A 27,661-nucleotide genomic window follows, 5' to 3' on the forward strand; every position below is an offset into this window, starting at 1 on the left:
ATAAAAATAAAACGTAATAAAATAATTCTCACGACGTTTCGGCCACAACGCAAGCAGCCGTCCTCAGGTGAAGACCAGGTCTCTCGGGGAGACAGCGTCTGAATGACGTCTGAATGACACTGTCTCCCCGACAGACCTGGTCTTCACCTGAGGACGGCTGCTTGCGTTGTGGCCGAAACGTCGTGAGAATTATTTTATTATGTTTTATTTTTATTATTTTATTACTTCCCTTCTACGTGACTTTACCGAAAGAACCATGAAGATATAGTAAAGGGGGTTCAGGGGTCAACGGCGTAGAGGCCGGCCGGCAGCTGACCGAGTGAACCGGTGAGGCTGGCGAGCGGCGCTGCTGCTGCTGCTGCTGTGCAGGAGGAGGAAGAGAAACCGCTCACGCCCGTGGCACCGATGTGGGTTTTTATTTTTTTTTTTCACCGGATCGGCGATCGCGGCCTCAACGCAGCCACACGCGTTTCACGCCAACACCGCCTCGAGCCCTCGGCCCCACATCCGGCATTCGCGGCCACACACTCACCCCCCCACCCCAACCTCCCCCCCCCTCGTCCTCCTGACCCCCACGCTGCCCAGCGTGGTTCGCACGGAGGGCGAGCGAGCGAGCGACGCCATCGGCTCTTCCTGCGCCGTGCAGTTCGTCCACCGCGACGTCCAACGTCACGCGTGCCGGCGAGTCTCTTCAATTCCTTCAGTTGTCGAAGAAGCTCCACCCCACCACCCCGCCCTCACACAGTGCGTGGACCGAAACGTCGGACATTGTGCCGAACTTGTACGCCGCTGCGGCACGATGCGAGAGAAGAGCGGCAAAGCGAGAGTTGCGCGAAAACGCGCGGAGCAGCGTGGCCGCGATCGGTAGGATCCGACGCCGAGGGCGTGGCGTGGATCAGAGCCGGACCTCGCACGGTCGGCGCGGGGGTCGCGCCCCCCCCCCTCCCCAACAGGATTTGGTCAGGAGGGTTTGGCCCGGGCGAGAGGGGCCACCACAATTAAACTAACAGACAACACGTAGCCCTCTGCCAACTGTTCCACCACCGGCTGATTGAGCGTCCGCTACCTGTGGGGAGTTGGGGGGGGGGGGGGGGAGGCTTCCTGGCACTCGTGAGGAGGGTAAACAGGACACGATTAAAAACGGGGAACAGGATTCAAAACTCGGTGCAGCGCGACGCACGGGGTTTGTAGGAGGGGGGTTACGCATCTACGACGACGACGCCGGCAGCCGGACAGGTGACCACGATGCGCACACACACGCGCGCACGCACACCTACACACGGACGCGCGCGCCTACACACGAGCACACACACGCGCGCACGCTTTGTTTCGCTACCATTTGCGTTTTCGTTACAGCACGAGCAGCGTCTCCTGCGGCAAGGCGAACGTGGCCAGCGGGACGTGGAACGACGAGCAGCGCAGAGAGGACAACCGCGGCGGCGGCGGCGACGGGGGAGACGGGCTGAGCGCCAATATGGGGAGCAAACTAGCTAATCATTAACCCTGCTCCTACGACTACCACTAGCCAATCACAGTCCTGTTCCTAGAACTACGGCGAGCCAATCACTCGCCCTCCTCCTAAAACTAACACTAACTAATCACTCGCCCTGCTCCTATCAATAGCCATTCACAAGCCCTGCTCCCATCACGAGCCATTCACAAGCCCTGCTCCCATCACGAGCCAATCATTCGCCATACTCCCATCACGAGTCAATCACAAGCCCTGCTCCCATCACGAGCCAATCACAAGCCATACTCTCAACCACTAGCCAATCAGACCGTTACCTCTACTCCTACACCTAGCACGAACCACAGCAGCCAATCAGAAGCTAGCCTACCACTTACACCATGAGCCAATGAAACAACTAGCACCACCACCCCAACACTAACGCCACATTACCCAACGAGACCACGAGCGTCGACCCCCTTCACCTCCGTCGCCTTCACCGCCCCCCCCCCTCCCGCTGGCACGTCGTGCCCAAGCGCGGCCGTCCTTGCGCCCACCCAAGACCCCTGCCGCCAACGGCCCTCCCGCACGAGCCAAATTCTCTCTATGTACAGTGCATCGACAGCGCCTGGCGCGACGATCCGCGGCGCCAACATAAAAATATTGAGGGAGGGGAGCGGGCGGGAGTGAAATAATAACGTGGATTTAGGGGGCGGGGGGGGGGTCATAGGGAAGCGGTGGTGGGGGAGAAGGGGGGGGGGTCGCTAATCTGTCTTCTTGTCCTCGGGGGTCTTGGCAGATGCGTCGTCGCCCCCCCCATCGGCGGGGTCGGGCGGGGCGGCCAGGGCGGGGGTGGAGGAGGACGGGGCGTCGTCGCCCGCCCCCCCCGCCACCACGGGGTTCCCCCGCTCGTCTAACCCGCTGGTGCCGAACTCGTTGGTGCGCCGCGGGTCGACACGGTAGATCCAGCGTTGGTACAGGTAGATGAAGAACACCACGTCTGCGGGCACGTGGGGGGGGGGGGGGGGGGCACGGGGACCGCGGGGGAACGGTCACGGCAACGTCTCCTTTCCCGCCGGCACCGTCCGTGCTGCGCTGGCGCACTGCCGCCCCGAGCCGGCCCGGCCTGGCTCGCTCGCGAGTTTGTGACCCCCCCACACAACTGCTCAGCACGGCTCAAAGGGCCAAAATATGAAATCGGCCAGCAGCACCAAACAGCACCCAGTGTCAAGGTTCCGGATAGCAGTGTGGCACAATATGAGCAAGGTAATTGTTGTTGTTGTTGTTTAAAAATAACAATAGGCGTTTACCCTTTCGGTCAATAAAGCAGGAGTTGTGTTAAGATGTTCAAACGGCGAATAGATATTGTTTGCATGCTCACCGCACGTACTGTGTGTGTGGCTTGATTCCTTGCAAAAGGTATCTATTTGGTCAGTTTAACACGGAGTCTTTCGCGACCAATATCATCCGTAATGCAGGATTGTTTTGGGTTCGATCGCGTAAATATATGTGTCGTTAAACCTGTTAACGTGACAAACCGGTGGCGGGATTAACGACACATTTATATATTTACGCGATGTAACCCAAAAACTGTATTACGTTATCTATTTGGCGTTTGAACATCTAATCACAACTCCTAATTTATTGCCAGAAATGGGTAAAACCTATTCTTATTTTTTTACTTTTGATACTGGCAAAAAAGGTCCCATGATAGTATCATTGTTGTCGTCACGAGTGGCGGCCGTGGATGCGTGCCCTGGGAACTCACCGTCACGCAGGCAGCCTATTCTGTACATCATGGGCATCTTGATGACGAAGGCGAAGAGGTCGTCGATGAAGGTGTTGAGCGCCTTGTAGGTGAGCATGCGCCACGGCAGGTGAGCCACCGACTTGAGCTTGTAGTTGATGAACAGCTGCGGGGTCATCGTGATGAACCCTGGGGGGAGACGGGGGGGGGGGGCGTTATGGAGGTGCGGCACCGAGGGTGTCCCGGGGACAGTGGGCCGGGCGAGACGGGATGGGGGGGGGGCAGGAGGAGAGCGCCGGTTCAGTGGCGCTGTGGTACTTAATTTAAAAAGCGGACTGCGACAGAATCACCGGCCTTGCTGATATTATATTCTTAGGTTTTTTCGGTCAAGTCAAGTAGGTAAAAAATTATAAAAGTAAAATAAAATAAAAAATCACGACGTTTCAGAGGCAACACAAGCTTCCGTCTTCAGGTGGAACCGTCACAGCACAATAGCTGTATCAAGTGTCACAGCACGATAGCTGTATCAAGTGTATCACTTGATACAGCTATCGTGCTGTGACGATTCCACCTGAAGACGGAAGCTTGTGTTGCCTCCGAAACGTCGTGATTTTTAATTTTATTTTTATTTTACTTTTATTAATTTTAATTTTTTACCTACGTGACTTTACCGAAAAAACCTAAGAATATGAATCCTTGCAGTCACGAAAGCTTCAAATCTAGAATTTCTGATATTAGCCAATCAAACGAAGGGGCGCGTGTCACATCATGACACGATCCATGAATCGCCGACGTTGCTGATAATAGCCAATCAAATGAAGGGGGGCGTGTCACACCATGACACGATCGACGGATCGATTGGCAAATGAATCGACAATAGCGATTAGCCTGAAAAATATGATCAACCCGGTATTTCTGATGTTTGTTTATTATGGATCGACTGAGCGGGAATCGATACAGTGAATCTCGATTAACGATCAACAGTGACCGTATACGGGCAAAGACATGCCCCAAGCCACAGCCATTTTCTTACACATATGGGGGGCAAATCTCTCATCGGTTATTTTGCTCAGGTGTACGATTTTATATTGCTCTATTACAGCGCCGCTGGCTTCACCGGGCGGGAGGCGACAAGAGACGGTGTTCCGCTGTACGGGGTCGAGTCCTCGCTTACACGCTACAATGCATCTTCGCTAAAAGGCGGCTCTCCCCTATCGAGGGAATCGCTTTTCGCTCAACGCGAAACGTGGTATCTGAGCGGTCGACAACGAACTACTTTCTTGAGCTACGGTACACAGAAAGATACGGTACACTAAAAGATACGGTACGCGGCGCCGAACCCTCGTCTCGGCCACTTCGTCCCGCCGTGGGTTGACCGCAGGCTTAAGAGCGCAAATGCGATACAAATTTTACCCCAGTAAACAAAGTGACAAGCATCACTCTGCTAAGAATTCATTCAAAACCCTCGCAAGGCGCCCCCGCAAGAGCGGACATCACGGAACCACTTCCGAGATCGTGTAAACCTAACGTTAATCTCACAAGAGCTGGAATGTGGACGGGTTAAGTGCCGTACTGAATTGAACACGATGGGATTCCACATTGTACGGTTATTGGTGACGGGGCTTGGCACATCAACTCGCTGTACTTGAGAACCCGGTTTAATCGCAGGTGGCAGAAACCTGGATTCGAACCCAGGGTCTCGGCGGTGCCGGCTCAGCACAAAGTCACGGAGACCACCTGGGTGTAAGTGTCCCGCACGCACGCACGCACGCAGACGCACGCACGCAGACGCACGCACCGAAGGTGAGCAGGAATCCGTAGAGCATGCTGAGCACCCAGGAGTACCAGCTCTTGTGCTCTTGGTACACGAGGCTGTAGACCGCGTAGCAGCCAAGCAGCGGGAACAGCGCCCACGACAGGTAGCGGAACGCCATCTGCACCCGCACGCATGCGCACACGGAAATGCGGCGATGAAATCAGCGCGTGCACGCGTGCGTATGCACGTATGTTGGAACTTCTTTCGCCCCGTACGTAGCCAGCCATGCGAATCGGTGGTGCAGGAACCAGGGGAGGGAGGCCTTCAAGCGGCAGCGGACAGATCACGGCCAAACGACGATGTGACCTTTTTTGTCACTATCAAAGTATGAAAAAATTAGAAGAAATTTTTACCCTTTCTGGCAATAAAACAGGTGTTAAGGGAATTGGTTTTTTACCCTTTTATATGGCAACAAAACTGACACCTTTTTTACGAGGAGTCATGTTTGCATAGACCACAATACCTGCAGTCATAATGCAAACAAAAACCATAACTCTGATAATGTATGCACTGTCCTTGAAGTTGATTGGTCCACACCCGAGACAGCTTTCCTTAGAGCCTAGTTATGTTTTTTGCTTGCATACATTATCAAAGTTTTGTTGTTTGTTTGCATTATGACTGCAGGTATTGTGGTCTATGCAAACATGACTCCTTGTAAAAAAAAAGGTGTAAGTTTTGTTGCCAGATAAAAGGGTAAAAAACCAATTATCATATTTTTTACTGGCAAATGAGGTTACAATTAGGTGTTAAGGTGTTCAAACAGCACAAGTGCCACGTGTGGTTAATGCAAACTTGATTCCTTGCAAAAGCTTTCTATTTGGTGTTTGAACATCTTCACACCTGCCGTTTGATTCCCAGGAAGGGTAAAAACCTCTTCTGATTTGTTTCAGACCAAGCAGTGGCGTGGACGCTCGCCGGCACTCACGTCGTCGTAGTCCTTGGTGGACGACTTCATGTAGGTGGACTTGTTCTCAAAGCGCACACGCGGGATGATACCCAGCAGCTTGTTCTCGCGATCCACCTGCGGGTCGAGAGGGGGGGTTAGCCTCCTCCGTCCGTCACCCCTGGCGGGCGCCGGCCCGGCCAGCGGAGGGGGGCGGGTGAGTGGGGGTTGTGGGGGTTGTGCGGGGGGGGGCGAGCTCTCACCTTGATGTTCATGACCTTGGTGACCTTCCAGAGGTCGATGAGGAGCCCCACGAAGACGCTGATCTGCACCACGAAGTTGGTCTCGTTATCCAGGATGTAGAGCAGCACGACAGCCGACTGGAACACGCCGAAGATCACCGAGCGCACCGATAGGCCCTCCAGGGACTGCCGGCTGTTCCAGAACTGGATGTCTGTTGTGAGCACGTGAAGTGAGTGTCGCACACGCACGCACAGACACACACACTCCGATCACCCTCGCAGCAGCGGCAGCAACAGCAGCAGCGGCGGCTTCTGGCTGGCCGTCGAACAAAGACGGCTACCGCGTCGGCGCGCTTTCAGATGCGCCACTGCGGCCGTCTGGAACGCGCTTCCTTCCGATATAAGGAAGCCACTGTGGAGCTATGCACTTATAAATCATCATATAGATTGCAAACGTATTTCGTTAGAACTTATTTTTGTGTGGAGTTTGTGGTTGTTCCCCCACACTAAAGATTATCACGGTTGGCTACGTACGGTGCGAAAGAAGTTCAACATACATATATACATCAGACTTTAGGGGCAAGTGCTGTTAGCGAGCACCTATGAAGGCCAGAACTCCCAACAAAGGGGGCTGGTAACCAGCACCACGCTCGACCGCCTTTGTCTCCCCGGTACTCGAGTAATAATGCCGAGCCGGCATGTTATGGGAGGGGAGACACAAGGAGAGAGATATGGAGAGGAGAGAGAGGCGAGAAGACAGAGAGGATGGAGAGATCAGAGAGATAAGAGCTCTAAGAAAGAGAGAGGGAGAGATGAGAGAGATATAAGAGAGAGAGGGAGGAGGGAGAGACAAGAGATGGAAGAGGGAGAGATAAGAGAGAGAGAGAAAGAGGGAGAGATGAGAGATATGAGAGAGATAAGAGAGAGAGAGGAGGGAGATATAAGCGAGGGAGAGATAAGCGAGAGAGGAGGGAGAGATAAGAGCTACAAGAGAGAGCCGCACCGTTCTTGAAGGCGAGGAACTCGAAGATGCTGTGCACGATGGAGACGACGATGGTGATGCCCAGGAGGTAGGGGTTTGTCTCCAGCAGCGCCACCTGTAGCCACGGCAACGCAACGCGTGGGGTACAGCAGCAGCAGCAACCACAACAACCACAACAACAAAAACAGCGACTGCATCAACAACCACAGCGACAGCAGCAACAATGACCACAGCAGCAACAAAAATAGCAGCAACAATAACCGCAGCAGCAACAACAGCAGCAGCAGCACAGATAGCAACCACATCAACAACGATAACATCGGCAACAACCACAGCAACAAAAATAGGAGCAACAAAAATAACAGCAACATTCACAACCGCAACAACAACAACCACAGTAGCAGCAACATCAAAAACAGCAACCACAGCAGCAACAATAAAAGCAACAGCAGTAGCAGCAATAACCGCAGCAGCAGCAACATGTGAAGACCTCGAGGCTATGCCACCACAAGCTGCTGTCACTTCCTTCCTGCTGCCAGATCCTTCGGCTCCCGCACAGCTGAAACCCAGCCCAGATTTGCTTTCAGCGTTTTATCAGCAGCACCGCTTTTTCTTTGGGTCATCCCCTCGTTACACAATCGATGATGCAGAGTGGTGGCGAGGATTGCAGCGAGTGGTTACCATGGTTATTATGGCAACGGTGATGATGGTGATGATGAGAGTGGGTGGAGATGATTATAAAGGCGATGAGAATGGGTAGTGATGATAGCAGTGATGATGATGAGAGTAGGAATGATGGTGATGGCAGTGAATAAGGGGACGATAACAGGGAGTGGTGGGTGGAGATGATCGTGATGATGACGATGATGACAGTGGGTGGTGACGACGATGATAGTGATGATTTGAGTGGGTGGAGAAGATGGTCATGATGAAGGTGATGATGAGTGTGGGTAGTGATGATGGCAATGATGATGACAGTGAACGATGACGATGACGAGTGGGTCAAGGCGATGACGACGATTGTTTGCCCGGGACGGCATCGCGACGCCGACAGTCGGTGACGCCCCCCACCCCCACCGCACCTTCACGGAGTCCTGCTCCTCGTCGGACTGGTCGTAGATGTCGTCTCCGAGGATGTTCCAGGCGGAGCGCGTCGACTGAGCCGCGTACATCTGCCAGCGCCAGAGCGAGAGCGGCGAGAACGTGACGTGCAGCGGCAGGCTGCGCAACGAGCTGTTGATGGGGTAGAAGTCCTTCTGCAGGTTCCAGTAGTCGTTGAAGAAAACCACGGGGAAGTAATCGCCGCTCACCGCGTCGAACTTGACGTCTGGGGTGCGGGGGGACACGGGACGAGACGGGGACAAGAGGTGAGACGGGGACACGGGACGAGACGGGGACACGGGATGAGACGGAGACACGAGGTGGGAGACGGAGACACGAGACGAGACGGAGACACGGGACAAGACGGGGGGACATGAGGTGAGAGACGGGAGCACGAGGTGGAAGGACGGGGGACACGGGATAGAAGACGGACGTGGAACTAGATTAGGTGAAGCGAAGGACACACGTGTCTCATGCTCCCATGTGTTATGTAACCACAAGCACCATGTCCTATGGTGTCACATATCCCTGCATGCCCGCACAGGTCTCGTATCTCCACTCGTCTCGTGTCCCGACTGATCTCCCGTCTCCTTCCCCCCATGTGCCTCCATGCCTCCCCGGCGCGTCTTCCCCGCGCGTCTCCCGGTGTTGGCGTGCGGACGGCCGTCGCAGCTCACACTGGTCGAGCGGGGGTGGCACCGATCCCTTGACCCAGGACGTGTGGTCGTCCACGATGTTGATGGTGACGTTCGGGTGCCAGTGCGACAGGATCTCCACCGGCCCATAGTCCTCCGCTCGCTACAGTAGCAGCAACAGCAGCAAGTGGCAGCAGCAACAGGAGCAGCAGCAATAGTAGCAGCGACAGCAGCAGCAGTGGCGGTAGCAGCAGCAACAACATAAGCAACAGCATAACCAACATCATCATCACGATCATTGCCATCGTCAACAACATCTCTCATCAGCAGTTTTAGCGGCACGACCACGAGCTGCAGCAGCAGCTGCAGTGGCGGCAGAATGATTTAACCCGGTCACCAATGACTGCACAAAAGAACCCATGAGGCTACTTGTGGTTCTGCACTAAGTTGGCTTGACTCCAGCTCTGCAGGGTCCACAGTGAGGGTGCCACTGCAGCTGCCCATTCACTATTTTAAAAGGGGCAACACTCGGTGGTTATGCTGCGCCGTGCCGGGCTGCTCGCGCCTTGCATCAAGAAGGTGCTGGGTAGAGACCGACCGAAATTTGGTTTCGGTTTCGGCGCCAAAAGGTGGCAAATGGCCTCTTTCGGTTTACTTTCTGTTTCGGCCGAAAGTAATTTTTTTACTTTCGGTCTGGTTTCGGTTTCGGTCGAAACCAGAAATTCAGTTTCGGTCGGCCTCTAGTGCTGGGTTTGATTCCCGACTCGTGCGCCATTCTGCGTGAAGTCTGTATGTTCTACCCATGTTCTGCAGAGTGTGTGCAGTTTGTATGTCCCCTCTCTTCTCTGCAGAGTGTGCGAGTGTGAGCGATTGCATGCGAGAGGGTGTGGAACAGCAACGTCACCCCCTAACCGGGCGGTAGTGGGAGTGGGTATCCACGTGGCTATCCACGTGGCCTATAACCCAGCGCTGTGGAGCAGCAGCGGCGAGGGTTCGTGTATCGCACAGAGATGTTGCGAAACTCTCTTCCCGTGGGTGACGCAGAGGAGGAAGTCTTGCCCCGGCTTTGCCAGGAGAAGGCATTCCAGCAAAAATATCGACTCCACCTGTTTCATCTGTGTGGGATAGAGTGTTTCCCCCCCTCGCATGCGTGGATTGCGCCGTATGCTTCGGTTTCCTCGCACACGTAAACGCTCATTAATTGGTGGAACAGGACCCTGTGGGGTGGGCTGGTAGGACCGAACAATTGAATGGCTATAATAAAATGAAATGGCAAAAAATGGCTGCCAATAAGTGGATGCCCTGTGGCCCCGCCCTCCACCCCGCGTAACCCCGCCCCGGCCACCTGTGGCCCCGCCCCATCTCGGTGTCCCCGCCCCCAACTCGTTGCCCCGCCCCTTACCACCGTAACCCCACCCCAACCCCGCGTAGCCCCGCGCTCCACCTCGTGCCCACGCCCCCTGCCGCCGTTGCCCTGCCCAGCCCCGCGTAGCCCCGCCCCCGGCCGCTGTAGCCCCGCCCAATACACCCCGAGCGGGGGAGAGATTCCCAGGCCTGGCTCGGCTGGAGAGCCGCCGACGAGGGGGGGTGTAGGGAGTTGTTTTTAATGTAAAAGCTTTAAATGTAAATGTTTCTATGAAAAAACATCATGGAATGTAACATTGTTAAACATTAACTCCCTTTCACACACGCGGGGGTACGATACGAAGGGAGAGTTTGAGGCCTAGGTCTAGGCTTTAGGCCTAGCTGTAGGCCTTAGGCCGCCGTGAGTTAATTTTAAAATATAAATGTTTTAATTATTTATGTAAAAGCTTAAAATGTAAATGTTTCTATTAAAAAACATGAGGGAATGTAACATTGTTAAACATTAACTCCCTTTCACACACGCGGGGGTACGATACGAAGGGAGAGTTTCAGGCCTAGGTCTCGGTTTTTGTAGGGTCATGCCAAATGTTTGCAGTAGGGGGCGATGTTGCTACACGGACGGACGGACAAACGGACGGACGATATAATCTATTGGTGGCTGGTCCACTTCATTCCTACCAGTATAACACCTTCATAAATAGAGGACCGCAGACCCTAAGCAATTGTTGGCACCGGCTCATCGCGTGGCCGCCTTCCCTCCTCGCACCTCAAAGTCTTCAAGAGAGAGAGAAGAACTTCGCGGTGGCGGCAACGCAGCACTACGAGCCGAAATCGGTATCATTGTCGCAAACACGTGGCAGGAACCTCCTGCACAGGGAGTCTTGAGGCTCAGCGAGGCGTTGCTGGGCGAAGAGGAGGGGTGACCGTGAGGGCGGCGCGAGGGCCGGAGAACGGTGCCCCACCTTGATCATCTCGGGGCTGGCCTCCGTCTCGCCCGTCAGCAGGTTCTTCGTCTTGAGGAAGCGACGCTTCTTGTACTTGTTCAGCACTGCGCACGCGTCGTCACACGTGGCATCGTCACACACACCGTCACACGCTAAACACACACCGTCACACGCTAAACACACGGCGTCGCGCTGGACACGCTAAACACAAGGGGTCACACAGCACACGCTAAACACACACCGTCACACTGCACACGCTAAACACACGGCGTCGCACTGCACACGCTAAACACATGGCGTCATACGTGGCATCGTCACACACACCGTTACACTGCACATGCTAAACACATGGCGTCACACTGCACAAAGCTAAACACATGGCGTCACACTGCACATGCTAAACACATGGGGTCACACACGTCATCCCACACGGCGTCACATTCCACACGCTAAACAAGCGGCATCACACACAGCGTACCATACGTCACAGTGTCACGGCACACACAGCATCACAAATAGCGCACGCACACATACAGCAAACACAGCGTCACATACTGTCACACACCTTACTGTGTCACACAGCAGAATGCAAGACGCAGAGCAAACACTCTGGACTCCGCCTTGAATGAGTAACTGGTGCGACGTGCAAAATATCACCAATGGGGAGACAAAGGGAGCTGGGAGTGGTGCGGACCACCCACTCCTTTGTGTGCAGTGCGGGCCCTCATAGGTGCCCGCTCACAGCACTTGCCCCAAAAGTCTGTTGGGGCTATCCGGGGGATCTTTGTGTTTGTCTGTCTCGTACGTACTGCGGGAGATGTGCGTGGTGGCGAGGCGCCGGTACTCCTCCTTGCGCGCGGGGTCGGGGTGGTGACCGCTCTTAGTGAAGAAGATGTGGATGTAGATGGAGCCGTTGTTCTGTACGTTCTGTACACCGCAACCACCACCACCACCACCACGATCACAACTACCACCGCAAACCACCACCATCACAATCCCAACTATCATCATGATCGCAACTACCACCGCAACCACCGTCAACACCACCACAACTACAACCACCACCATCACGATCCTATCACCACAACCACCACCATTGTGATCAGAACTACCACCACAACCACCACGATCACAGTATTACCACTATCACCACAACTACCAATACCACCACAATCAAAATATCACCAACTACCACCGATACCAAGTTCAACTCTCATCATACCACCACGTCCACCGCTATCACTGTGAACACCACAACCACCGTTATCACTTCCGTCACCATAACCGCCGCTACTTCCGCAACGTGAACGAGGGGGTGAGTGGGCGGGCGAGTGAGCGGATATGTGAGTGGGAGTGGGCGAGTATATGGGTGAGCAGGCGGGCGAGTGGGCGAGTAAATGGGCGAGTGAAGGGGTGAGCGGGTGGGCAAGTGGACGGTTATGAGTGTGGGTGACCAAGTGTGCGAGCGAGCGGACGAGCGAGCGCGGTGGTGAGAGCGCGGTGGTGAGAGCGCGGTGGTGAGAGCGCGGTGGTGAGAGCGCGGTGGTGAGAGCGCGGTGGTGAGAGCGTGCCTCTGAGATGTTGATCTCGTGGGAGCTGGAGAAGGAGCCGTCCCCGTTGGGACCCGAAGCCCAGTCCCCGTAGCCAAGGTCCAGCAACTCCCACACGAGCACCGAGCTGTCGTTAAACTGCGTGAACAGCTCCTGCTCCGACACGTACACGCGCATGTCCTGCACGCACAGACACACGTCGCAACGTCACGCGACCACCATCGCGCACACAAGCACACGTACATGCAGGTGTCTTGCACACGAGCGTATTCAACACAAGCGCGTGGCGACATCACGCAATCGCCAACATGCGCACGCACACGCGTGTCGAGCGTGCAACACACATCGCTCCGTCGGTTTGCTGTCGTCAGACAGCGGAGAGTCAGTCGACCATTGTCTAGCGCAGTGGTTCTTAACTTGGGGTGCAAGCACCCACCGGGGGTGCGAGATGCCATTTAAGAAAACCAAAGGGATGCAGGCTCCCGTAAAGGTTAAGAACCACTGGTCTAGAGAGACACGGAGTCGGCCATCCATCCCTTCTGGGAAAGGGTGAGGGTGAGGCCATGACTGCACATAGGGGAGGGGGCACGTTGGAGGAGGGGGGGGGCTGTATGTGCGTGCGCGTGTCCGCACCATGAGCTGAGAGCACTGATACAATGGTTAGCGCACTGTGCTACGAATTCGCCGAGTCTATGTTCGATTCCCACTCGTGGTAGACATGGCGGTGGCGAATATCCGAATTGCTGCTAGACCTCCTCGAGGTCGACACCAGCCTTAAACAAGTCCCCGGTGCAGTGGGTAAATATTAGCGCTGAGGAAGACAAAGGCGGCCGGGTACGCACGCCACCCCCTCGCAGATGGGTGCGCTTTGCCCCAGCGGCGTGCGCGGGCTACCCGTGGAGACCCTTTGTCTGTGTGCGTCGCGTACCATAAGCGTGTCCTTGGGAAATAGGTTGCGGCTGGGCGGTCGCATCACAGCCGCCTCCCCAGGTGCAGCCCCCTCCTGCGGCGCCGATCCCCGGCGGAACCAACTGCTGATCACCCAGATGATGAAGATTCTGACGGAGCGGCAAAAGCAGAAGCAGCAGCAGAATTGGTTACAAGATGTACGCTCTGCATCAGATAGGTCACCGAGTATTCTTATTAAAAACACGTAATCACGCCGCACTCATCGTCGTAGATACGCCTCAACGCGTTCACAGTGCGGACGGGAGAGAGCGCGTGCCCGCGGGGCGACTGGGCAGGCACGCTGACCACCCTGGCAGAGGCTGGGGGATCGTGGGGTGGGGGGGAAGCAACAGTGGGGGGGGGGGGGGGGGGCACGGCTATGGAAAGGGAGGGCGATCCGCGAGGCCTACCGGAAGAGCACGCCCTTGATGACCTGCCACGCATTGGGCTGCGGTGGTGGCGGCGGCGGCTGCTGCTGGTTGTTGCTGTCGTTCGCCGCCGGCTCCACGGCGCCGTCGGCCTGGCCGCCGTCCACCAGCGCGACCTGCGTGCGTTCACACGGCACCGGCTCGGTCTTAATCCTCGTCAGCGTCGTCGTCAGCATCATCGTCCACGCTCACAGAACACGTCCAAGTCAGAGTGATTACCCACTACTCAAATGAGCCACATTGAGGCGTTGATGCTCATGTCCCGTTTACAGGCCTGCAGGGCCAGTGATGGCAAATTCCACATTCCTATGGCACGTGCAGGTATTTTTGTTACATTTTTTAACAACTTTGCTGAGCACAGGTCCAAAAGCCCAAAACGTCAAGCAGCCGGCACGCTTTTGAAATCGAGCAAGGTTATTGTTGTTGTTACGAGAGTTTGTGGGAAAATAAGACGACGATGTGAGCAGTGCTAGGAAAGAAGGAGGAGAAGCGAGGTGACCTGCAGTGTGGCGAGTGGGTGGATGAGTGGGTGGGTGGGTGAGTGGGTGGGTGAGTGGGTGGGTGAGTGAATGAGTGGGTGGATGAGTGGGTGGGTGAGTGAATGAGTGGGTGGGTGAGTGGGTGGGTCAGTGAGTGGGTGAGTGAACGAACGAGCGAGCGAGCGAGCGGATGGGCGAGTTAGTTCGTGTTGAGCAAATTGCCGAAGAGGTGAGCAAATTAGTGAGCGAGCGAATGAGTGGGCAGATCAGAACTGCCTCACACGCGCACACACACTAACATGCACATATTAAACACACAAACAAATCATCGGATTATAAGATGCACAACGACATCTTTATTATATGGAGGGGGCAAAAGTGTGCCTCAAAATCCGGTGAAGACGGTTTTGCCATTGCACCACCACTGGGTGTGCAGCAGCGGTGTTGAAACGGTTCGAGCACTGCGCTTCGAGCCCAGTGATCCAAGTTCGATTCCCGGCCCTGTTCAGATGGCGGTACAATAACAGACTGGCCCAATCTGTGTGCAGCGTTCATGGTCACCCATTGCATGGGTCTTCTCCATACAAGACACCTGCCACGGTGGGAAAATCGTTCGCAGCACGCTGTGACTTCTAGCAATCGCCGGTTCGATTCCATCTCCCGGCGTGGCGGTTGAAACGATGGCACGGGTTAGTTAGCTCCTCCCCACCAACTCCGTCTGCCCAGCAGCGTGAACGGGTTTCACCGCGGTCAGTTCATCGTCCGGTTGCTTGTGGTAGGGTAAAGTTTTGGGTTACGCCCACCTCCTCCGACGTGCCTGGGTCAACGTGCAAGAGTAAGGCCAAGAGCCCACGACAGCCTGCTCTCGCAGAGAGCCTCTTCTGCCGGCAGTGGTGCGAGTAGAAATTGCAGGGCCGCACCTTTGGCTGGCGTTTCCGCTTACGCGAGGCCAAACATCAAGACCACAGAGCTTACGCGAATGAAAATAACTCGACACCCACAGTTCCTCGAACACTCAACTCGCCGCACGTACACACGCACTCGCTCACTGACACGCACGAGTAGATCCGGGGAGAGATAATGAGATCACGAAGACACCCACCCCCCTCCCAACCTCAACTCGAAGCGAGTGGCACATTCCGTAACGGGGACATCGCCGGTGCAAACGCAGGACTCGTTCCATCCTGTGCGGCAGCGGGGGCGGCGGTGGGGTAGCGAGAGGAGTTCGGACAGCTGCTGTTGCTGTGGTGTCTGGGTCAGGCCCAGCTCAGTCCGGCCCAGGAATGGACGTTCACATAGGAACCAGAGGGAACCGCACCGCCGCTCGGAGACGACCGCCGAGAACACGTCTCGCTCGCCACAGCAGCATGCATGCATGCATGCACGCACACACGTACATCTGCGTGCCGGGTGGCCTCCACTGACATCAAGTCGTCCGCTTCAAGGCAGGTCCCTTGGCTCGAGCTCTCTCCATCTTGTCCGATCACGAGCTTCCTTCTTCATAACGCTGCGCGGCCCCCCTCTCTCCCTTCGTGTCGTCGAGCAGCGTCCGTCACGCCGTGCGGGGAGGCCTCTTTCCCAACATCCCAGAACAACGCTTCGGCAGGAAGTCTCGTCACCAAGCTCTGAACCGCTCAGAATGCGGCGGGTGTGCGCACAGATTCACGTCCCGTTCCTTTCCCGTTCCGATGACGTACGCGCTCATGCTTACGGACGCGTGAGTCATCGGTTTTTCTTCCGATTCCGTTCCAATGACGTGCGTGCACAATATCAAAAAACAAAATCCGGGAGAAAAACTTAAATAGATAACTTTATCGGTACCGAGGTTCCCACAAGGCCACGCGGCAGGGCGCGAGTGGCAGTGTTAGCGCAAGCTGCCGTAGGGCGCGGCGGTGTGATGCTGGGATGTCGACGATGCATTCAGGTCTACGTGCGTGTCAAACCATTGTACAAATAACCAATATCAGCTATATATATATAAATCATTAATTACCTTTAAGTTTAAACCCCAAGTGCATAATTCTGTGGGGCTATTTCGTGGAAAGCAGAGCACCGTGCGGAAAATCCAATGTTGTACTGTACTCTGCTCCCACACCTATGTTCCCTGCACTGACAAGAGTGATGCGTGGTCAAGGGACCACCACGGCCCGCACTGTGTGGGGAGGGGCCCTCATCCAGCAGCGGAGGGACTAAGGGCCGTGCGGCGTGTACGGTTATTGTTATTCTGGTGATTGTCACTTTCTGGCCGAGGTTGCATCATTCGCGGAACTGCCGAGCAGTGACGCTCGCTGCCAACCGCTCCCTTGTCATCTCACTCCACTCCACGCACTCTCCTACCTCTCCCTTCTCATCTCACTCCACTCCGCTCCACGCACTCTCCTACCTCTCCCTTCTCATCTCACTCCACGCACTCCCCTACCTCTCCCTTGTCATCTCACTCCACTCCACGCACTCTCCTACCTCTCCCTTCTCATCTCACTCCACTCCGCTCCACGCACTCTCCTACCTCTCCCTTCTCATCTCACTCCACTCCGCTCCACGCACTCTCCTACCTCTCCCTTCTCATCTCACTCCACGCACTCCCCTACCTCTCCCTTGTCATCTCACTCCACTCCACTCCCTCTCCTACCTCTCCCTTCTCATCTCACTCCGCTCCATGCACTCCCCTACCTCTCCCTTCTCATCTCACTCCACGCACTCCCCTACCTCTCCCTTGTCATCTCACTCCACTCCACGCACTCTCCTACCTCTCCCTTCTCATCTCACTCCACTCCCTCTCCTACCTCTCCCTTGTCATCTCACTCCACTCCACGCACTCCCCTACCTCTCCCTTGTCATCTCACTCCACTCCCTCTCCTACTTCTCCCTTCTCATCTCACTCCACTCCGCTCCACTCCCTCTCCTACCTCTCCCTTCTCATCTCACTCCACTCCACGCACTCTCCTACCTCTCCCTTCTCATCTCACTCCACTCCCTCTCCTACCTCTCCCTTGTCATCTCACTCCACTCCATGCACTCCCCTACCTCTCCCTTGTCATCTCACTCCACTCCATGCACTCCCCTACCTCTCCCTTGTCATCTCACTCCACTCCCTCTCCTACTTCTCCCTTCTCATCTCACTCCACTCCGCTCCACTCCCTCTCCTACCTCTCCCTTCTCATCTCACTCCACTCCACGCACTCTCCTACCTCTCCCTTCTCATCTCACTCCACTCCATGCACTCCACTACCTCTCCCTTGTCATCTCACTCCACTCCCTCTCCTACTTCTCCCTTCTCATCTCACTCCACTCCGCTCCACTCCCTCTCCTACCTCTCCCTTCTCATCTCACTCCACTCCCTCTCCTACCTCTCCCTTGTCATCTCACTCCACTCCCTCCTCCCTCTCCTACTTCTCCCTTGTTATCTCACTCCGCTCCACTCCATGCACTCCCCTACCTCTCCCCTCTCATCTCACTATTCCCCTCCACACCCTCTCCTACCTCTCCCCTCTCATTTTACTCTACTCCACTCAACTCTACACTCTGCTCCACAAACCAAGTCTTTCTGTCGAATCCCCCTGTCAACCTTCGCTCAGTGGGACATCACCCATTCATTCTACTCCACGACCCCCAAGGTCTGGAACTCCTTTCCCCCAGCCGTCCGTGCTGCTGATGGCTCCCTGGCCCTGTTCAAGTCCAGGCTCAAGACCTTCCACCGCATCTCTCTGCCTGTAAAATAAACGTACCCCCCCCCCCCCCATTTCTGCACAGCGCCTTGAAACGCAGCCGTATCCCGACGCTCCGTCAATCCCCAATGCAAATTGTGACGTGCGACGGGCGCTCAGCGCAGCTGTAACCGTGGGCGTGATCCCTGCGGGAGTGCGGGTGTTCTATTTTCAGCTCTCTCATTTTCTGAGCCGCAGGTGGCATGGATATATATATTTTAACACAGTTGCTGAGCACAGGCCCAAAGGTTCAAAATGTCGCGAGACCAGCGACTAACTGCAACTATCAAAGTTGTCGTCTATAACACGGGTTTTTCTTTTTATTGAGCGAGGTCGCCATTATTATTATTATAATAAGGGTTTGGAAGAGAGACAATGGGAGGGTATGAAAGACACGGAAGCGCGTATCCATGAACAACCGCCCTCTCTACCCAATCGGATTCACACGACAGAGCGAGTGGGAACCATGGAGGCCACGTTAACGCAATCTTAACGTGTGCCTGCTCGCCATCGCCAGCAGGGTCAGCGACACAACATCGCCTGCTGCCCTGTGCCCACCAAGCCGCTTTTGCTTTCGGTCATCCACCGGATCTCCCTACGCTGGCCACCCCGCACGGCAGCAGTAGCGCCACTCAACCTCCCCCTCTTTACGTCGAGGGCCAGGAGCATGGTCACTGCTGGGCGTCGTTTCTCTGTCTGGAACGCGGCCATCACCACCTCCGTCATCATCGTTGTCGTCCCGCTGCTGCTGCTGCACATTCATAGCAGCAGCAGCAGCAGCAAAGTTGGTGGCAGCCCCAACAGTCTGGAACGATATCCCTCTGCACATTCGCAGCATCACCTCAATCGCCTCCTTCAAGAGACACTTAAAAACTCACCTCGACAATCATGCTTTCGAGCGACTCTGAGCTTGTCTCCGCACCTCTGAGTTGCGGCCACTACGTCTATTATTATTATTAAAGTTCAATCCGCACCAACTTCTTAAGAGACACTGAAAAGGGCCTCACCCTCTCTCGCCTGGCTTTCAAGCGACGCCGAGCTCAGCTCCGTATCTTTTGACGATCCTTAACATCTGTGAAATACTGTGAACGTTACCACTTGCATTATTACCATCTCTTGCATTTACAGCAAGTACATACGACCTGTGCAGTACGAGCTATATGTTTATTTATCATTCTATACATTAACATTCTATTAATTAAAATTTTAAATAATAAACAAGCTTTTTTTCAGTTCACTTGTAGATAAAGCACTCCCAATGCCATGTTGGTCATGGAATTGTTCGACCACACTTCAACAAGCTGGTCAGTGCTGGAAGTTTAGGCGTGGGAGCACAGAAGTACGGTACAACAAATCTTGCTACACCAGCATCTGCTGTCCGATATGTCCTCCCACAAGCCCTATGGTGAACGCCTGCCTAAGCACTGTTATCCAGGCTCAACCTGCTTAGCCTCTGAGCGTTCTACGGTCATTTGGTCATAATCCGATGGAGTTGAACTCCTTAAGAAAACATCTACAGCCTCCTTGATCGATCTACTGCCGGACTAAAGGCTTTCCCGTAGCATGTGGTCATGGTGGCGGTCACGAGGATGAGTCTAAACTATTAAGACTAGAAACTAGTTTTATTTTTTCCAGGTAAGGCCCACTACTCAGCTACGTAGCTCTTTTTCAGAAGCGACTTGTCTTTTCACGTATTCTAAACGCACGTTTATGAATGTGGAGGGAAAAAACCGGACCCCGAGTAAAATCCACACGACCATTGGGCGAGAGAGACATGCAAACTCCAAATACACAACAGGCGTCAGAGTCGGGATCAAAACCCACAACCTTCTGCATACCAGGCGAGGTCGTTAACATTTCCGAGCCGTCGTGGCGCCCACGCTGGCCGGCGCGGGTCGGTACAGATGGGGTTTGCTCGCCCGCCGATCCGGCTCACCCGGCTACACCGTGCGACCTCAAGAATTACAACAAAAAAACTTGCGACGCATCACCGGCCGAGCGAGACGCAGCCAGAACCCCCGAACTGTAAGGCGAGGGCGCGGGCGTGCGAGATCGGTCGCACGTGCAAAGCCACACCGGTTCCCGGCAACGGAAGCCAAAATCGGTTCAGAAGCGGCGACGGGCAGGACGGTTGTTACCGAACACACCACCATCCCCAGCGTCTCTCAGCTTTGGCCACGAATAAAGGGGGGGGGGGGGGGGGGGTGCTGTGTCGCAAGGGCCCGTTGAGGTCACTGCAACACAAGACGGCCGGGTGGCTCAGAGGTCAGAGCGCTGAACCGGCACCGCTGAGACCCTGGGTTTGAATCCGGGTTTCAGCCGCCGCCTGTGGTTAAACATGGCTCTCAAGTGCAGCAAGTTTACGGTCTCAGGCCAGTCGTTTTTTATTTGGTTCTACCCTTCATTATATTTCAGCTCTGAGAAAAAATATCAGTTCTTCATGAATGTATGTATGTTGAACTTCTTTCGTACAGTACGTAGCCAACCGTGCTCATCACGTGCAAATCTTCTTGGTTCTTTCCCTTCTACGTGACTTTACCGAAAGAACCAAGAAGATGATTCCCTGCAGTCACGAAAGCTTTAAATCGAAAATCACGTGCAAAGTGAGTGAGATTGTGCTGCTCTCTACTGCGTAGATCACAGGTCACTTCAAGAGATCTCGGAAGTATCTCTGTGACGTCCGCTTTCCTTGCACTGCTCTCTTAACATGTGATAGCATGTGCTGCAACACACGTAACCACGTGCACCCGGACACGAGCCCGTGCTACGTGTCAGCATGTGCCGACCATGCTGCCAGGGATAGACACAAGACACTCGCTGGGGACGATAAGACACGTTCGTGACGCGATGCAGACCCGGCACGTGGTGACGAAGCGTGCGACACCGTAAGTATGGACACCGCGGAGACAATGGCAATACCAATGGCAGTAGAGACACCATGGAGACACCGTAGATCACAGGGAGACACCGTGGAGACATGGCGGAGGCACTGGAGATACCGTGGAGACAATGTCAAATCACATGCAGACCTCATGGAAACACACCATGGGCACACGATAGACATGATGGAGATAGCAGACACCATGGAGACACCGTAGATCACATGTAAACACCACGGAGACAGTGGAGACACCAGAGAGACACCGAAGTTCACATGAAGAGACACCGGGAAGACTGTAGACACACCGTGAAGACACTGAAGATCACACGGGGACACAATTAAGACGCAATGGAGACAGTAGACACCATAGCCGTGGAGACACGGCGGAGACAGTGGAGTTGGGCGTGTTGCTCACGCAGGTACCCCGTGCTCGCGATCCGCGCGGTGCAAAGTCCACGCGGCCTTCTCGCCCTCGCTACTCGCCACCAACCCCCCACCCCCGTCCCTCCAGCTCACTCGGCCTCAAACACTCACAGCGCTCACTCGCCCGCAAAGCATTCGGCCGTCACGTGGACAGGCCGAGCCTTCGAGTTTTGTCCCCGTGGTTTTAATTTTATTCAATTTGATGGAACATCTGGCTTGCAACCACGTGTGCCATGGTGCCGCCTGACACGCGCAAAGCAAACGCGTGATAGCACCACTGTGCTACCGGCGGCGGTGTAGTGGCGACGGACAAAGAATCCGTTCGTTCGAAAGCCTCGCGTAATAACGATAATCATTGTTAAGACGAAAGTCGCTGTTAATAATTTTCTTGCAATTGGTGTCGCCAAGAATCCATTTTAGAAATCTCACAACAGCTTTGCAATCATTTGCGCTGGAAAACGGCTCACTGAAGCGGTTATCACAGAGTTGCCTCTGAGATCCCTTCAAGTGACCTCTAGACCATCCACTAAGGGGGAGCACTCTCTCACCCGTCCTGCCAGAGCCATGCCCGTCACCCTACAGTAAAACTCACAGGGCTGGCTGGAATTTATAGACACATTTGGACAAATCGAGTGCAGAACCTTCATCTACCTACGTGACTTCACCGAAAGAACCAAAGAGTATGGATTCCTACAGTCACGAAAGCTTCAAATCAAGGGGTTTTTTGCACCAGTTATTGGTGACTGAGCCAAGATCATCAATTGACAATATTTGAGGAACCTGGATTTTAACCACAGGCGGCCGAAACGTGGATTCGAAGTCAGGAACTCGACGACACCAGCTCAGAGCTCCGACCTCCGAACCAACCCAGGGTGGTGGGTGGCGGGACAGGGAATGTCGGCGCGTGGTCACGGGGCAGGGAACGTCGGCGCGTGGTCACGGGGCAAACGCCATCGCCCACCCACCCCACGCGCTCTACACTCGGGGTCATTGCAGGCTGGCCTAATGTGGTGGGGGGGGCGGGGGAGCACAGAAATCACAATTAACGCAATTTCAGAATCGTGTAGCAGCGTCACCAAATGCCACTACCAGGCGCTCACAATTTTCCATCCGCGTGGGGGGGACAACCCAGCAGCACGCACGCGCACCGAGCCTGGCGCAGGGATTCAGAAATGCGTGCCTCTTGGCGGATGGTTGCCAGAGCATTGGCGACAATGCGGCATAATTAACGAAAACGCACGAACCCGCACGCTCCCAGTCTCGTTGAATTGTGTGGGTTGGCAATAATAATTGTTATTACCACGTTTTATTGGGCAAAGAAAAGGCCTCACTGTGTCTCAAAACTCTTTTTCAGGAGGGTCCTGCCAAGTGTCATATAGCAGGTGGAGCAAGGGCTCTGTATTCTCCCAGTAATTTGAGGTTATAAGCTGGCAACATTTTCGTGCCGCGACGCTGGCACACAATGGCTTACCCTACTTTGAACAGCCTCATGGGATCTTTAACGTCCACCGTCCAGCAGACGGCAAGTGGTAGTTGTTAACAGTTGGTTACGCCCGCGGACATTAACCGGGGCGGCCGCGGGTCTGGAACTGCGAGCCTCTGCAACGAGCGGCGAGCGAGAGACCCCTGGGCCTGCGATGGGTTTGAGCAGCAAGCAAAGCGGCACACGGCGCTAGCGTGCGTGGGCCCACAAACGCGCCATCGGCCCTCGCGGCACCCACGTTCGCACACGCGCGAGCGTGACGCGGCACGAAAAAAACGCCATCTCCTACCCCCCTCCGCGCCCGCGTGCCCCTATTACAGAAGGGGACAAAATGTTGTGAGCGAGTGCCTGTTAAGGCCGGCACTGGGGCGTTCATGGTCAGAACCGCCTGTGCCAGACCACCTTTATCTTAGCGTGGCTCAATGCTGATTTCACACAGCACCAGGTGTGCGAGTTGGCTTGAGTCGACCGCAGGGAAGGCGGTCCCGCCAGGTTTGAATGAACTATTGGTGAAGTGAAAATACACGTCAGCATTCTGTGTGTGAACAAAAACACTTTCATTATGCCATGAAGGAAACTCTCTGCTATGAAGAAGGGCTACTGCCTAAAACGTCACCGAGCATATACACGTTTTCCTCTGAGAGGCGCAGTCGTCTTCACGAATGTGTTTAGTAATTAAAATATATATACGTACCCCACTGCAAAAGTTAATCACATTTTTCAGGAATTATATAACTTCATTATATGTGCCCATAAAAGTCTGCGACGAAATCACACGGAATGCACCCGATCTTGTTACATCGCTTAAATCTGCACAGGGACGAGCCTGGATTGCGCTTGAGAGGGTGAATAACATGCCTGACAGGTTATACGAGGCGGTTGCATTGTAAGTCTTTATCCACACAGGATGAGGCTATCATCCAGCAGTGGATTGGCATAAACAGCTGTATGTGATATTAATATTCTTAGGTTTATTCGGTAAAGTCACGTAGGTAAAACATCAAATTAATAAAAATAAATAATTTTGATGTTTTACCTACGTGACTTTACCGAAAAAAACCTAAGAATATGAATCCTTGCAGTCACGAAAGCTTCAAATCTAGCTGTATGTGAATAAGTAGAGTGACAGCCGGATGTCTCTGTGGTTAGGTGCCATATGACTTTCGATCCGGTTTCAAATTCAAATCCCTGTCATGGATAGACTCGACCAATCATCCCTCCTTGGGTGGATTAAATCAGCACCGCTTTGTGGGAAGTCAGGAGTAATGGGACTGAAAACTGATGGGCATCGCTCCACCAAACGGCCAGAGTTATGAAACCACTTCAACACGAGGGTGTTTTTCCACACACATCCCTGCTTACCACAAGCAACGATGAACATGACCTGCGCTTGCCACTGCTGCGGCTTTCGCACAAACTGGACCCCCCCCCCGCCCATTATAAAACACTCAGTCACTAAACGACACGCAATAAAATGGGATTCCAATAGAGCCGATCTATCTTCCCGGCACGGTACCAGGGTTCATACGCTTGCTGTGCCCAGTGCTAACAGCGGTCCAAAGATCCGCGATACGACCCCACGGATGAGTGTCACTGACGAGTCCATGCGAGTGACAGGAGTCAAGTTCACCCCGTCTGTCACTCACCCGGCCCCGCGGACGTCTATTGATTTGGGGGAAAAGAGAGTTGTTGCACCGTTGCGTACACACCGCATTGGGTAGTCGGTGGACAATAAATTGCTCAGGGTCAGGACCTGCGACGGGTCCGATATGCGATGTTCGACTGTCCTCGTAACTTGAAATGCTAAAATCCCGATTCGCGGTCCGGCAACGACCGGTGACCCTGGGCTGTCCCACATCCCCCGTCGGTGGCGGTCAACCAGGGCCGTTCGACACAAGACGCCCAGAATCCCCAACGACGTCCTCGTGATGGAGACCTTTTGTAAAATGGTGCAAAAAATGGTGCAAAAAGCCCGGAACCATTCCATTGCAAGGTAAGCCGGATTGAGCCTGTGGCCAATGGCTTGTTGTATTACTGCAGGTGACCGCCGTGACTAACAGGATGCTGTGGGAGCTGCCGCGAGGTTGTAGACAGCAGAGGGCGGTGCAGCATTGTTGTCCCATACTTCTATGCGCCCCCCCCGACCCCCACCTTCACCAAAGACGCGTTGACCGGCGTGGTCGGGACGCGGCGGGGGGTGGGGACAGAGACACAAAAAGGGGCCCAATATGACTGAGGCACTGCACCACTGCTCCCCACGCAGAGCTGTGGGCTCCGTTTGCAATTGGTAACGGTGCCCGCGCGCTGTCCATTGTGAACCACGCCTGCTCAGTGACCAGGGCGATGGCAGTACAGCAAGTGGGTTCTGACCCATCTGTGCATGCCGGCGGCGTGCGATGCCGGTATTTGAGTGGGGTGTTAGCCCCTCACAGAGCTGCGAGTTAGGGGTGCGATTTCCCTTAATTCACAATCATCATCAGCAGCAGCCACCATCATTCCACTGCTGGATGAAGGCCTCTCCAAGCTGTAGCCACCGTTCACGAACGATGCTACACTTTTCAGTGCAAGTTTAGGGAAATCGCTCTGTCTGGCATTGACAAATCCATGATCAATCCCGGAAGGCTGGATTGATCGTGACTTGTCAAGTGACAGACTAAGCCCCGGATCAATCCAGCAGTGAATCGATCATGACCGATTTCCAACGAAAGACTAAGCCACGAGTCCACTGCTGGATTGGAGGCCTCCCTTTAAGCTGTTGCCATCCACCGCAATGCCGCACGCATCTCAAACAAATCCCAAACATCACCACCCCCCAACCCCCATTCACGTCACCATCACGCCATGCTCACTCCACTGCTGGGTCATGGCCGTTCGTGTCAACGGCAGACTTGAACCGTGATCAGCACAAGAGTTAATGGGGTGGGGAGGGGGGGAAATCCCTTAGTCTCGCCACCGGCCACGATCACCGCTAGACGAGGGCACAGACGCCAGTCCCGTGACCCCACTCAACACTCAACAGCGCACATCGTGTGACGAGAGAGGCCGGCCCTCATGAGGCCGCATTGTCTAGGCCCGAGCAACGACAACCCCACCGGGGGGGGGAGCCGCCGTGACAAGGGAGCCAGACGGAGCCAGACGGAGCCGTGGCAGGAGCCGTGGCTACGGGGGGAGCTGGAGCCGCACGCTGCCGGGAGTCGCCATACCTCCCCATTGCGCAGCGCCACGCGTTGATCCTCAGTAGCCGAATCCTCGACTTCTCCCTGCGCCGACATCTTGGACTGGGAGGGGGGCGGGGCAAAGAAAGACCGGGGGGAGGGTGCGGGGGCTTACAAGTGGAAGAGGGGCGTGGCCACGGGGCCCTTATATGGGTCGTGGGAGGAGCTATACGATGAGGGGCGTGGCCACGAGGCCCTTATATGGGTCGTGGAAGGGGCTATACGGCGAGGGGCGTGGCCACGATGCCCTTATATGGGTCGTGGGAGGAGCTATACGGCGAGGAGCGTGGCCACGGGGCCTTATATGGGTCGTGGGAGGGGCTATACGGCGAGGGGCGTGGCCACGGGCCTTATATGGGTCGTGGGGGGGGCTATACGGCGAGGGGCGTGGCCACGAGGCCCTTATATGGGTCGTGGGAGGGGCTATACGGCGAGGGGCGTGGCCACGGGGGCCTTATATGGGTCGTGGGAGGGGCTTTATGGCGAAGGAAGGGGTCACGAGGCCCTTATATGGGCAGTAGGAGTGGCTATATGGCGAGGGGCGGGGTCACGACGGCTTGTGTGGGCTGGAGGCGGGGACTATTGTACCTGAAGGCGGGATGAAGGCGGGATGATTCCGACCTTATTTGCGTGGAGGGAAGGGCTACGTTACCTGATGCGGGATCGAACCAGGGGCTGTCACCTTTAGGGGCCGTCCATAAATGACGTCACGCAATTTTGGACGATTTTTGAACCCCCCCCCTCGTCGCACGGCGTCACAAAAAGTCAGACCCCCCCCTCAAATATGACGCGCCACATTAAATGCGCACTCCAATGACAATAGTTTAAAGCGATTTGAAGCATGTTTTTTTTTTTGGGGGGGGGGGTCTGACTGTGTGACGTCATATTTGACGGGGGGGGGATCTGACTTTTTGTGACGCCGTGTGACGAAGGGGGGGGGGGGGGTCAAAAATCGTCCAAAATCGCGTGACGTCATTTATGGACGAGTAACAAAACAATATCTTTGTAAACGTGAAAATATTGTCGGGTGGGGGGGGGGGGTTATTGAGAAAAAGAAGGTTCACATAAAACTACCACGTAGCCGAATTCAAAAACAGATCATCGGTTTTCATCCTACCTGCCTATGTCGGCTGTTACTTCCGACTCTCTGTCTCTCTTTCTATGTCTCTCTCTTAGATCTCTCATGGCTCACATGTCCTTTGCATTGCACCCGTTGGGTTGCACTCCCTCGTCGAGGAGGCCGCTCTCCTCCAATCTTACAGTTACATGCTAATCTCTCACATTAACATCACGCTAATCTCTCACATTAACATCACGCTAATCTCTCACATTAACATCATGCTAATTTCTCACATTAACATCATGCTAATTTCTCACATTAACATCAC

General features: G+C 54.7%; 1 protein-coding gene across 1 annotated transcript; it reads right to left on the reverse strand.

Moving 5' to 3' along the window:
* Positions 1–397: 397 nt before the first annotated feature.
* Positions 398–26,352, reverse strand: LOC133356272 (putative lipid scramblase CLPTM1). Its single transcript, XM_061573694.1, has 14 exons — positions 26,262–26,352; positions 14,071–14,204; positions 13,641–13,770; positions 12,734–12,892; positions 11,972–12,089; positions 11,181–11,266; positions 8,896–9,016; positions 8,200–8,444; positions 7,139–7,232; positions 6,157–6,347; positions 5,936–6,031; positions 4,993–5,128; positions 3,216–3,383; positions 398–2,447 (listed from the first exon to the last, which is right to left on the reverse strand). Exons 1-14 carry the CDS (start codon positions 26,328–26,330, stop codon positions 2,212–2,214), a joined length of 1,983 nt encoding a protein of 660 aa, XP_061429678.1. The 5' UTR covers positions 26,331–26,352; the 3' UTR covers positions 398–2,211.
* Positions 26,353–27,661: the final 1,309 nt, after the last annotated feature.

This window comes from Lethenteron reissneri, chromosome 53 (genome assembly GCF_015708825.2).
Source record: "Lethenteron reissneri isolate LAM-NWPU_2019-01 chromosome 53, ASM1570882v1, whole genome shotgun sequence".
Lineage (NCBI taxonomy): Eukaryota > Metazoa > Chordata > Hyperoartia > Petromyzontiformes > Petromyzontidae > Lethenteron > Lethenteron reissneri.